The sequence below is a fragment of the Marmota flaviventris genome, chromosome 10 (genome assembly GCF_047511675.1).
Source record: "Marmota flaviventris isolate mMarFla1 chromosome 10, mMarFla1.hap1, whole genome shotgun sequence".
Classification (NCBI taxonomy): Eukaryota; Metazoa; Chordata; class Mammalia; order Rodentia; family Sciuridae; genus Marmota; species Marmota flaviventris.
The window spans coordinates 53760124-53773848 of NC_092507.1; the positions used below are offsets into that span (position 1 = coordinate 53760124).

Sequence of the window (13725 nt, forward strand, 5' to 3'; positions counted from 1 at the left end):
GGTTATTATGTAGTATTAGCGATTACATGTTTATCATTACTCATTTTAGTCTTCAGTGGGTTTTTTTTTTTTGGCTACAGGATACAAATCCTTAATCTAGTATTCAACACTTCTCTCTACATTCTGTTGTCAATCTTCATGTACAGTTGTTTCTTCCCCTGGGCCTTGGTTGTACCTTTACTGTTTCATTCTAGCTATGCAGAGTCTTCCTCTTCGGTGAAGATCTTGCTCTACACCCTTCTTTCTCCAAGCTTTCCTTTCATGAATATAGTTCAGAAGAATTTCTTATTTAATTTCCTAGACTTTATTGTGGATAATTCTCTGAGTGCAAGGACTGCATTTTATCCATCACACATGTTTGTGAACTTTTCCTGCTCCATGCAAGATGCTAAAGTAGGATTCATTAAATAATTGCTGGTAGTTCCTAACAAGGTTGTGCACTTATTTATGTGCAGATCATTGAGATAAATACTCTTGGGTTCATATAGACTGTCCCTTCAGTTCTCAGTATCTTTGTTTCCTCTCCTGTAAAATGAGGTTAAGTTAGCTTTATTGGGTTGTTTTGGAGATTAAAGGAGATGGACCTTTCATGACATAGAAAGGTCTCAATAAATATTAGTCATTATTATTTATGATATTATTTTACATATTTTAGATTAATTATTAGCTCCATTTTGTAGAAGAGGTAGTGTTTTAAAGCCAGGATTAGTGTTCCAACTTGTCTGACTTTGGAGCCTATAGGGGGGTTCTATAAGCAGTGACTTTCTATATATATATTTATATACTTCTATATTTGATCATGATCCACAGTGAGAAATATATTTCACCTTTCAGCCAACTACGCACACAGATATAGAGATGTAAAAGGAAAACAAAAGATGCACAGGTGGAGCAAATTATATTCCATGCTTGTATAATCAAAATAAACCCCAATGTATAACTATGATGCACTAATAAAAACATTTTTAAAACATTGAATTTATGATTATATTTCTGTCAGGCAGGAATGTATAAAATTATCTCATTGCTCCTTATCATTATTGATTATAATTATTTAAAAATGTACTTTAAGTTTAACTTACATTATTTGAATTAAAAAGATTATTTAAAATATTTTATACGTCATTAAAAGTAGTGTTTCAGTGTTAAAAAGAAACAAAAAAAACCACTACTTGCTTGAAATAGAAGGAATATAATGTTATTAAAATTCTATTTCATTTGTTAAAAATGTTCTTTGTGACCCAGTAAGTTGATTTCAGAACATTCAATGGTCTATGATCTTGAAATTAGGAAAAGTAATTTACAGCTTATTAATGAATGAATACACAAGTAATATTGTAAGCATAATTAACAATACAGAAGAGTTATACTCTTTTATCAGAAGAAAGCAATGCCCTATTTTCAGAAGAGCCGGGAGTGTAGTTTCACATATAATCCTTCTCTTTATGGAAACTGCACCTTGCCTGACTTTAGCCACAGGCCTGCATTCTCCTTGGTTGTGCTGTTGCTCACTGTGAACCATGGAGTCTCCCTTTATTACAACAGAGTTGCTGATTTTTGTCAATTACAAAACGTTTATTTCTCTTCTTTTCTATTGTTATATTTCAGGTGTGTGTATATATATATATATATATAAAATTCATTCATTTGTTCAAGAAGCAAATTAGGTTTTTGCTCATCTGTAGAACAGATTTTCAAGCAATTCTCCTATCTAAGAAATAAGACAGTAAGGTTAAAGAAGAGTGACTAGATTGAAAGAATAGGAAGAACTTGTATTTTTTGCTTCTCTAAAATAGATTATTCATTTTCATTCATTCATGTATTTCATTCATTTAGGATATTATTGAATACCTTTCCTACGCTAGTCACTTTGCTATCTCATAGTGTTGTAATAATAAGAAAAGTATATTATTGAATACCTTTCCTACGCTAGTCACTTTGCTATCTCATAGTGTTGTAATAATAAGAAAAGTACTGCACATTCCTGGCCGGGAAAGTACTGGACATTCCTTGTCAGGGAAAGATGAGCACTAAACAGTTTATTATAGAAATAACATTACAGTCATAAACTACAGTGGTGCTAAGAACTTATGGTGTGGTCTGGTGTAGTGTGTGGGGTGGGGAGGAGTAGGTACAGTTAAGAAGGTGCAGTAAGAATCCTTCCAACACCTCCAGGTCCACACGTTCTGTCTGTATTGATAGCCTCCTCTTGAACTCTGCTCCAGTTACACAAGCCTCCTTGTTCTTCCAGAATGCATAAACACAATATTGACCTTTGACCCAAGATCTGGTAGGTAAATAGTTATTCACAGGCTCTGGTAAGACCACCTGCAAAGCCATGTGGTTGGACGGATCAGAGCATGTTTACAAATTGGAAATGGACTGGAGGTGAAAGAGTAAGCTGGAAACTTTTCTTTTTCTTAAATATAAAGGTTTTGTCATAATAATTACCTATTTAAATAAAAAATTAAAACTTCTCTATATAAGTCTATATTAATTCATGGATGACCATCTTATTATTTCTTAGAAAGAACTAAAATCCTCTCTCTTCAGCATGTTCATGCGACACCTTACCTGGGAACCACCATGGACATGCTTCTAAGTATTTACCTGGCAAGGGAAAGATCAGGCCCACCTCAGCAAGGTGCAGTGTGAACCCACACCAGATGACTTTCCCTGTGTCTAGAAAATGCTGGCACAAAGAACTGATGAGTGGGTACAGGGTGGTTGACTTTGTCATGGACTCCGTCCTACCCCACTGTCTGCTTTAACACACCCTGAAGATCAACATGGTGCCTAGCTGGTCATCTGCCAGATCTTACATACAAGAAAAATGAAATATCACCAAAAATTTCCAGATTCTGGTAAATTAAAGAATTTTTTGATACTTACGGAAGATGTGAAAATCTTTACTTATAAGTAAGACTGATTGTTTTTTTATCTTTGCAAATATTTGGTTTTTCTAATCTTAGAAGATATTTTCTAAACAGTCACAAAAGCTTAGTTTATTACTAGGACTTAACAGGTGAATTAGAAATAAATAAGTTTTTTTTTAATAAAGTAGGAATATTTAAAGAGTGAAAAATATAACTTCAAAGATTTTATTAATGATTAAAAATTCTCATAAAAAAGAGAAAAATATTATATCTAGTCTTCTGCTTTAATCTCCTAAATAACTAAAATTTACATATTAAAGAAAAAACAATACAGTAAAACTCACTTTATGTTACCAAAGAAAAAATGACAAGTTTACTCCCTGTCCTGTGCTTTCATATTTATGTTATTTTATTTAATTCTTTCATAGATTAAAGAGCCCAGTATTTTCTGATGACAAAACTGAATCTCAGAGTAGTTCAGTAGCATGTCTTGACCACCCAGCCAGTACATATAAAAACCTGCATTCCAACCCAGGTCCATCTGATGCAAACTGATACCCTGGTCATTAGTTCCATAATAATAATGTGTCTATTCCTTAATGTACTAAATACTACTGAATTACATACCTAAAAATAATGGAAATGGTAAATTTCATGTCTATATGTTTTAACATAGTAAATAAATGGGCAAGAAATCTGACTTGGTATATATCCAAAGAAGGTATGGAAATAACCATTTGTGCTTACAAAGTAAAATATACTTGACATCATTAGACATTCGGGAAATGCAAGCCAAAATCCAAAGGTCCCACTTCACATCTGGCAAGATGGCTATAAAAGAAAGATAAATATTGGTGAGAATGTGGAAAAATGGAGCCTTCATCTACTCTGATGGATTGTAAAATAGTACCACCCTTTTAGAATATAGTCTGACATATCTTCAAAAGATTAAATATGAGACTCAGCAATTCCACTCCAATGTATACACCAACATAAAATGAAGTAATTTATTCACATGGAAATTTGACATGAATTTTCATGTCAGGATTATTCATGATAATCGAAACATGAAGAAAAATGACCTTCAAATAATGAATGGGTAAATAAAATGAAGTTTATCCAATTCTAAAACAAAAGTAATAAAAAAGCAAATAAAAAGTACCATAAAACAAAGACCACAGTAGCCCATCATTTTTAAAAATAATTCAAATACAGTCATTTTTTTAAGGAAGTAATAATTTTTATGTAAAATATTTTCTTTAATTTGTTCTCCAAATTCAGATTTTTAGAAACATTTTTGTTTTACAAGACTGGGAATTGAACCCAGGGCTTTTTGCCATTGATCAACATCTCCACCTCTTTTTATTTTCAGACAATGTCTCTATAAGTTGACAGGGCTGTCCACCTGGTTATATATGTCCCTTCATTATCTAAAGTATATGTCTGGATATTTCTCATAATATAAAAAAAATTGAAAGAAATACATGTGCAGGTTTAATAATGAAATTGTCTAGAAAAATTTTTATTGAAAATACAATCTACTCCTCCACTCCGCCCTGCCATTAGTCTTGCTCTCTAAATGCCACTACTTTAATTATCTTGCTTTTAATTTTTTTAATTTTCTAATTTTACAGTCTTCTAATCTTCCTGTCCCAGCCTCACGAGTAGCTGGGATTACTGGCCTGTACCACTGCGCCCAGCCAGGAGCATTGATTTTTATGAAATGGCTCTGTACTTGTAAATCCTAGACATCCAGCCTGATCTCTAAAATGTTCTCTAATATTAGTCTGTTCCACTTTTTAAGCTATCATTCTCCTTCCTTTGATTTATGACTTATGCAAATCAAAGATGCAAAAAGTCTTTTAAAAGCCAGTATTTTGAGATCTCTCTAAAAGAAAAAGAAAACATTTATTTAAAGCACTGTATGCCAGACTTTACTAATAACAGTAGGGTAACAACCAAAGGTAATTAATATAATATTTTATATTAATCATATATAATTCCTTCTAATATAATTTCCTCAAAATCTTTCTTTTGCATGCTATACTTCCTTTTCCCCTTCAGTTTTTTTCCCCCAGAAAATGTAAATATATTAAAAGCAAAATAATGTAAGGTCTGGGGATAGCTAAGTGGTAGAACCCTTGCCTAGCATGTGTGAGGCCCTGGGTTTGATCCTTAGCACTGCAAAAACAAACAAACAATGGTGGGGGGGATTATATTAAAATGTCTTTTAGCCTATTATATACTTATAAAATTTTAGAAATTTTCCATATTTGCCTTATTTTAAATAAGAATCACAGATAAAGTTTGTTCCACTTGTTCCCTTCCTTTTTTAATCCCTCCTTCCCTTCCTCTGTAGAGCCCCCACTTCTGTTCATCAAGTTTGTACTTAAATATTTCCTACACCCACGCGTGTGCATGTGTGGCCAATGCACAGTGATCCCTTGGGGAATTGTTAATGTTAACATACCATCCACATGATTCATTCCAAACTACTTGTCTCTCAGCTTTGGTTTTGAGCTCTCTCCATGTAGAGTTAGCATAGTTTATCTACCTGGACTGCTCCACACTAGTCTATCACACGAACATGCCACACAGTTTCTTTGTCCAATCTGCTTCTAGTGGATATTTGTTTGAACTCTTTTTCTATTTATTACAAAAATGCTCAGGAAGCCTGGTTATATATGTCCCTTCATTATCTAAGGTATATGTCTGGATACTTCTCATAATTAAAAAAATTTTTTGAAAGAAATACATGTGCATGGTTTAATAATAAAATTGTCTAGAAAATTTTTTATTGAAAATACAATCTACTCCTCCACTCCGCCCTGCCATTAGTCTTGCTCTCTAAATGCCACTACTTTAACTGTCTTGCTTTTAATTTTTCTAACAGGTCATCTTCACATTTCTAGAAAGCATATGCTTCTGCCACAGTGGATTGTGCATGATCTGCTGGTTTCTGGCTGGAAGGAGGACTTTACTCACCATGTACTTTTCCTCCCCTTCTTTCCTCATGCTCCTACCACATATTTTTCTACTACTTTTTTTTCAATTCCTCTGCAACATCAGAAAAATCTACTTAAGCTTTCATTTTTTGTTCTATCAAATAAACTTCCTCGGAGCTCCTCACCTGTTTTTATTAAATGCATTACCCATTTCACATTTCCCTCCATTTCCCCCTCACTTCCTAATCTCTGGAAATTATAACTATACTTAGGTCAGGGTTGATAACGTGTTCTGTGTTATAATCTGTCCATGGGTTCATTTTTTAAAAAGAAAAAAAAACAATAAATTGAATTTATACTGTTATGATTATGTCAGTATTGTTCCTTGCAGAACCATAATGTGATTACATTTCTTGATGGTTTCAATGTCGTAGGAGTATTAGAAAATATATTAGAAACATTCCACTTGATTAAAATTATGCCAAATATTGTTGCTTTCATCTTTTTCATTTTTAGTTTTTCTTCTTTCCCCAGAGTTTCTAATTGTCACTCTGCCTGTCTGATTCTGTCATCTCAAGTTCTGTGTACGTCTGATGTATGAGATATTTCATGCAGTCCCTGTCTTCACTGGAGACCTGTCTGCAGCACACTCTGCCAAGGAGACCCTCCATCCTTCTACTTCAATCAGGATTAGGCCTTTTATAAAATTGCTACAAGTTATTATTCTGAACCTTCCCTTAACTGGTTTCTGCTCATTACTGTTTCCTAGACTTCTTTCCCTGGTTTCACTTGATTAACTACATCCTCGACAGATTGCCTCAAACATGGGTGAAATGTCTCGATCTCTGTGTGTTAGAGTTCCTTTTATTCCATCTTCCTCTACTTATAATTTGGTGGAGTGTCAGTTTCTAGGTTGAAAAGTTTCCAGTAGAACTTTGAAACCATACCTGTCTTTTATGGTCTGGTGTCCCTGGTTGCTTCTGAGAAGTCAGATGTGAAACTTTGCTTCTCATTGGTTACTTGCAGTTTTCTCTTTTTAAAAATATACTTTCTATTTTTGATGTTCTGAAATTTCAGCATTGAGCCTAAAGTGGTTATTTTTTCATGTTTTTGGTCACCATTTGAAGCAACTTTATCCCCGGTCAACTCTAAGAAATTCCATTATTTCTTTGATTATTTCCTCTCATTCGGTTCTTTCTAGTATCTGTATTTGTTGAAAGTTGGGCACTCTGAATGGATCTTTTATGTATTATTATTATTTTTTAATCTCTAATAGTTTCTGGTTTTCTTTCTTTCTTTTTCATTGTGATATCTTGCCACCCTCTATTATTCCATTGCTGCTGTTGGATTTTTATTTGCCATTATTATTTGCACATTTCCAAGTATGATTTTTCAGAATACTGTAGTCTAGTTTTATGCATACAATATTTTCTAAAATAGTACTAGAAATTCCAGTTAGAGGATTTTTTTTTAATTTATATAAAATTCTATTTCTTGATTCTTCCATTTCTGTTAGGTCATGTTTTTCACTTATTTATACTGACTTTTCTTGTCTCAGACTTCTCCCAAGTATCTGGTAATACTTGGCTTTCCTTTCATATTTGCATGAAGCAGCAGATAGGTGGAATGGTAGCCGTGCATATAGCAGGGATTGCCGTGCCAGCTGTGTAGTCAAAGCTCTGGTCAGAATGAGAAAAGATGTGCTCTGACATGGTGGTATCTCAAGCTCCTGTCTCCTCTCACAGTTCCTCAGCTGCTTTTAAGAACAAACCCTTAATCTGGGTATGGAAGGTTGTTCTTGCACAAAGGTGCTTCCAAGTTCAGCAGAGAGTAGAAGAACCCCATTCCACATGCAGAGCTCCCATCAGGCCTGTTTTTAGCCAGTGGTCTCCTTTCTTCTGTGTGTTTATTGGCCACTTCTTCAGTCATCTGCAATGTAATCAGCCAGGCTGGCTGACTTTCTCTCAGCTGCATTCTACCCTGGATATATCCTGGTCTTCCTTAATTTTTTGCTCATTTTCTGTGGTCCATGCTCTTCTAATTATTTTCCATTTTTAGAAATGAATAAAACTACTCATTCCCTGTTGCCCTCTTAAATCAGAATTTTTCTCTATGCCATTTTTATTTATACTTTAAAAATTAGTCATAAACAAAGATTGAATTCTTGGCATAGGAAAAGGCAGTAACTCAATAACCTTGCTTTTCTTATCATTCAGGCTTTATAGTATGTAAGACTATAACCTTTCTTGATTTGATTTGTATCCTTTTTTTTTTTTCTTTTGATCCAAATTAGCTGAACTTTCCTTGTTAAATATACCTTAAAACTCTTAATTTACCTTGAATTCATTTCATTCCTTTCCATTTTTAATTTATTTTACAGTATTTTTCTCATCTTCTATTTCATTATTTTTGTTTGGGGCTTGCTTTTTTCTTTCTTTTTATCAGACATGCTTCTTATCTACATTTATGTCAGTCTTTTCAAAAATTTTAAGTAAATTTTACAGCTTGCTTCAAAAAGCTGTAATTTTAACCAAATAATCTTTCAGGCCTCAACGCTTTATCTAAGCAAATGAAGAGAGTCTTGGACCAGATGATTTCTTAGATCTTTTTTCTGCCTTGAGAAAAATAAATTCATGATAATGGTTCTGTGGTTCTATTTTTCACCATTTTGGCCATCTTTCTCTTTGTTTCTTAAATTTTTTTCTTCTCACTGCCTTACTTTCTCTTTTTTGTTGCAGACTCTCCAATATAACTGTTGGTTTTATCCCAACAGTAATATTTTTCCAGTCTTTCTGTTATTTCCTTTTACTTATTCTTTTATTCCTGTGGCAATTAAAACTATCTTTAGATTGCAATATTAAAGTACCATTAAAAAATGAGAGAAGCCACCTTGGTTTAAAAAAAAACAAAAAAAGGTTCACTTTCCTAAAAAAAAGGATGTGTTGCTATAGCAGAAGAACTTATAGACCAAAACCACAGAAATGTTTTTAAATATTTTATCATTTGCTTTCTGAGTCATTTTTTTTATTTTGCTTTCTTATTTTGTTTTATTTTATCTAAACAGAGAACGGACATTCTTTGAAGTCTAATCATGATCACTACAGATGAACCCAATGTACCAACTTCCCAACAGTCCATAGAGTATTAGAAGATTTTTACATTTTGAAGAAGGAGAGCAAATCTTTTTTAAAAAAAATTATTAAACTATTGATAATATATGGTGGATTATGTTTCATTTAGAATTTAAAATAGATGTGTAAACTCTGGGTCTCATAGGTTTGAATTCAGTTCAGTTTGAATGTATGATTAATTTTCAGTTCATCTAATTTAAAAAAAAAATTCATGATTTCTGGCTTTTGATTTATCATTTTCCTGGTCATAAGATTCTAGATGACTGTTGCTGTCATAACATACCTACTAGATATTATGAAATACCTAATAGGTAATCCTGTAATGAGGTGAACTGCAACTTCTGGCACACATCTTTGCAAACACAATGACTCCATCTCACTCAGAATGTAGTGAAAGTATTTAGTTTATATTTTTATGTCGAAAATTTTTCTCAGATTTCTTACTAGACACTTGAGAAGACTATAAATTGACCCATTTGGGTTTCTTTTTGAATGCCTTGAAGCTTGGATGTGTCTAACTTTGGTCAATCTGGAAATTTCAGTTGTCAATAGTTTTGAAAATGACTTCAGTGCTAACTTTCATTTAAATTCAAAGAAAGCCAGAATTTGTAGTTCATGCTAGTCACAGAACGGTGGAAATTAACAGTTCACATCAGGATAACCCTACATGCTCAGGTCACATTCCCCAGATCAGAAAAGAACAACCTCCAGTCCAGCCGCCTTGTGCAATTCTTGCCTAAATTTAATTTATTTCCACTGAACCATCCAAGACTTCTGGCAGTCAGGGAAGTGTGCAGTGATGCAAGGAAGGGAGTCTCTTTGGAACTTTTACAGATAGTTCATGGTGAGGACATAATTTTTCTTCCTGAAAAAATAAGAGCACTTGCAACTTCTGTGAAATTAGCATGCTAAGTGTGCTTACAAACTAAACCAAAGTGTCTAGTGATGAATCCAAATAATATTCAAATTTAGGATATCTATGGGTAACTTAGATTTTATTCATAGTTTTATATGGATGTCTTTAAAAAACTATAAAAAACAGGAAGAATGTGTCTCTTTTCCTCCCTCCATTGACTATTAACAGATGTCATTGGAATGTGAAATTATGAAAGGATATCCTTTAATCCTTACCAGCTGAATACATATTTAACATATGCCTGGATTGTTCTAGAATCTCAAAAAAATTAGATATATATAGTGAAATAGTTTTCTATTTTTATTTTTATTTTTTGGTACCAGGAATTGAACCCAAGGGTGTTTTACACTGAACCATATCCCTAGGCCCATTTTTTATTTTTTGTTTTGAGACAGGATCTTGCTAAGTTGCTTAGGGCCTCGTTAAGTTGCTGAGTCTGACTTTGAAGTTGAGATCCTCCTGCTTCAGCCTCTCAAGCCACTGGGATTACAGGCATGTGCCACTGTGTCTGGTGCAAAATAGTTTTTTAAACAAACATACTTTTAATGAAGTTTTGATGACGTTTGTGGCCCATTGATAAAATAATATTTCAATAGTATATGAGTATGTAATTTCTTGGTATTAGTGTCTTCCACCTAAATTCATTTTAAGACACATGCAATTTTTGGTTTCAATAATTAGTTGCCCATTATGAAGTTTTAGGGAACATAAAATATGTCAGATAGGTCATTTGAAGAACACGTGTGAATTTTCATTGTATTTGTACATTTTTTTGTTTTTCTTATTCATTGCATCTAATTATTTGGTGATGTTAATTTCTAAATTTGTTTAAATTTTAAGACAATTCAATGCTTATGTATAGTAGAAGCCTTTAAAAAATGACCAAGCAAATATTGGAAGATAATCAGAAACCTATAGATTTATGTTAGAAGAAAAATAGGCATAGGAATAGTTTTCTCTTCCTATATTAAGCTGGTAGCATAATAGAGTTGTATTGACACAGTATTTGTCCTTATATAGTATTTTAATACATGTGTAAGTCTATTCCATTATTATTATATTTAGTGTTTGGTATATTTATTCCTTTATGGTTTTAATAAGATTTGGAAACTGTACTAAATAAATTTCATTTTTGTATGGAATATACTTGCCATTCAGAACAGATGAGGATACCATTGTCTCAGGCAACAAAACTGAATTCATTCTATTAGTTTAAAAATTGTAAAAAAAGTTAAATTACATGTATGATATATAAATTGAACACATGTTCTTGTAGCACTAAATTTAGTTGTGTTAGTTTTTTGATATGATGCATCCGCAGTATTTTTTATTTTGCATTTATTTTTCATTGTGTTTATATTGTATGAATTGAGCTTTGTGCATACAGATTCTTGATTTGTGGCTGCTTGGCAAGATTTTTGTTGTGATGTAACCATCATTCTTATAAAAAATATGATGTACATTTGTCTTGTGTATTTGTCTTCATTCCATATGTCTGTGTATATTTTATATGAAATTATGTATAAAGAATAGAAATTCACAAGTCTGTTACCATCTCTCACCATCATTGTTTTTAACAAATAGGCATTATTAGTTTTTATTTTTATATAACCTCAAGCAGCATCTCAATATAAGGCGGATATGTTCTTAAATAGTTGTTCATGATTATTTTACCTCTGTACCATATCTTATGTCATAAAATAGTTCTTTTAAGTATCTTTTTAAATTTTTTTTTAGTTGTAGATGGACAAATACCTTTATTTTGTTTATTTATTTTTATGTGGTACTGAGGATCAAACCCAGGTCACCGCACATGCTATGCAAGCGCTCCACCGCTGAGCCACAACCTCAGCCCCTCTTTTAAGTATCTTTAGACAAGTTGTTTTGTTCATTTTATTTTATTTCAATTCAACCTTTTTTTTTCCTTTGGGGGACTTAAATTTTCAGTTTGTTGAAATATAATTTACTGTAAAACATAAGGAATTCTTCAGCAGATAGTATTTTATAATTATAGTCATCTCTCTAAATTGAAAGCTAAGCACTTGCAGACACTATTTTATTTAATTCTAGCCATATCACAACAAAGCAAATGTTCAACTCATTTTACAGATGAAGATACTGAAAGGCAAAGAGGATAGTGTGGTTCACAGAATCAAAAGAACTGTAGCCTAAGTTTGTCCTGTCCTGCTTTTAAACACTTAAAGCTAACTCTCCTTTATGATTTTTGATGTATGTTTAGTCTCAAAGTAGTTCATTTGGGGGTTGACTTATGTCCATCATTATTAACCTTATACACTTGGATTTCTGCAAGCATGGCATAATGAAAAAATTTTAATATAATTGAGCATTAAAATGTGTCTTTTCTTTTAGCCTGAAACCTTTGAGCATCTTTTTACCAAGCATGCAGAATCAGTGACATTTGGTCCTCTTCTTTTGGAGCCTGAAACCATTTCAGAAGACATCAGTGTTGATACACCAGGGAAAAATAAAGATGAGATGGTGCCAGCAACTATGGTCTCACTGCTTTTGACAGCTGAAGATCTTGAGCAGGATTCTGCCTGTATTAGTGACCAGGGCAACAGCCCTCACATCTCTGAGGCTGGGAGCATCCCGGCTGTCTGTGAGGACGAAAGTCAGAGACAACCCTCAGTTAAATACGCCACACTGGTCAGTAATTCCAAGTCAAGCGAAACGGATGAAGAGCAGGGGCTCATACATAGTTCAGTCAGCAAGTGCTTCTCTAGCAAACATTCTCCATCGAAACATTCTTTCTCTAATAGCTCCTGGGAGATAGAGACCCAGGCATTTTTCATATTATCAGAGCAGCATCCCAATATGATTTCACCACACCTTTCGTTCTCAGAAGGACTGGATGAACTTTTGGAACTGGAGGGAAATTTCCCTGAAGAAAATAATAGTGAAAAGTCTGTCTATTATTTAGGGGTCACCTCAATCAAAAAAAGAGAAAGTGATGAGTCAGGAGTATTATGCCCATTTCCAGCACACTGTTTAGTCACCGACATCAGAATCCTCCAGGACACTTGTTCCCACTTTGTAGAGAACAACTTCAACTTAGGAACTTCTGGAAAGAAGACTTTTGTATCTTACATGCCCCAGTTTCAAACTTGTTCCACTCAGACACATAAGATTATGGAAAGCAAGATGTGTGACCTAACTGTGTGATGTCCATTCAAGAAATCTTCAGAATTGTATTATAGTGGATCACGTGGCCTGTAATATATTGCTTTACTGTTGTAAATGGGGGAACACCAGAGAAAATCATTAGAGTCAAATATGAAAATGATTCCAAAATTAATGATATCTGTTTGTCCTCTCTAATATAGACCCCAAAAAAGGTGAGAAAACCCTCATGAGCCTAGCCATGTAGATAGACACTACAAATAATTCTATTCACAGGCCACCGTGGGAAGGTCTTTTGTTGTTAGCTATGAACAAGCCCAGTACGTACCATCTTTTGTGAATATTAGACCTGTGTAGAAAGAAAAACAGTGTTCTGTATCACACCACCATCTGAAGGAAGGCTTTTCATCAATATTTGTGAGATACAGTTGTTGTTTCAAGGGTGTGTTTGCTTTACTTTCAGTTGCTTTTGTTTTGCACTAATTCACATACACACACACACACACATTTATACTTAATAGTTATGGATTTTGAAAGTATGTGATGTGTTTGTATTTTGTGCTACCAAAGTATGTGATTTAAAGTAGGCATATCATTAAATGTTGAACATAAGTAGAGACTTTAGCTCTGGTCTGAGGGGTTATACTTGTGAAGACTAACAAATTATCCAAATGTTATGCACTAAATTTAAGTTACACAGCTTAGAATGAAATCAT

At 33.3% G+C, this 13725-nt stretch overlaps 1 protein-coding gene across 1 annotated transcript in view; it reads left to right on the forward strand.

Moving 5' to 3' along the window:
* The window catches only part of Lepr (leptin receptor), a 70690-nt gene extending 57639 nt beyond the window's left edge, over positions 1-13051 (forward strand). Inside the window, exon 18 of the mRNA XM_027949514.2 lies at positions 12239-13051. Coding sequence (XP_027805315.2) covers positions 12239-13051 — 813 coding nt within the window. The remainder of the gene's footprint in view (positions 1-12238) is intronic.
* Positions 13052-13725: the final 674 nt, after the last annotated feature.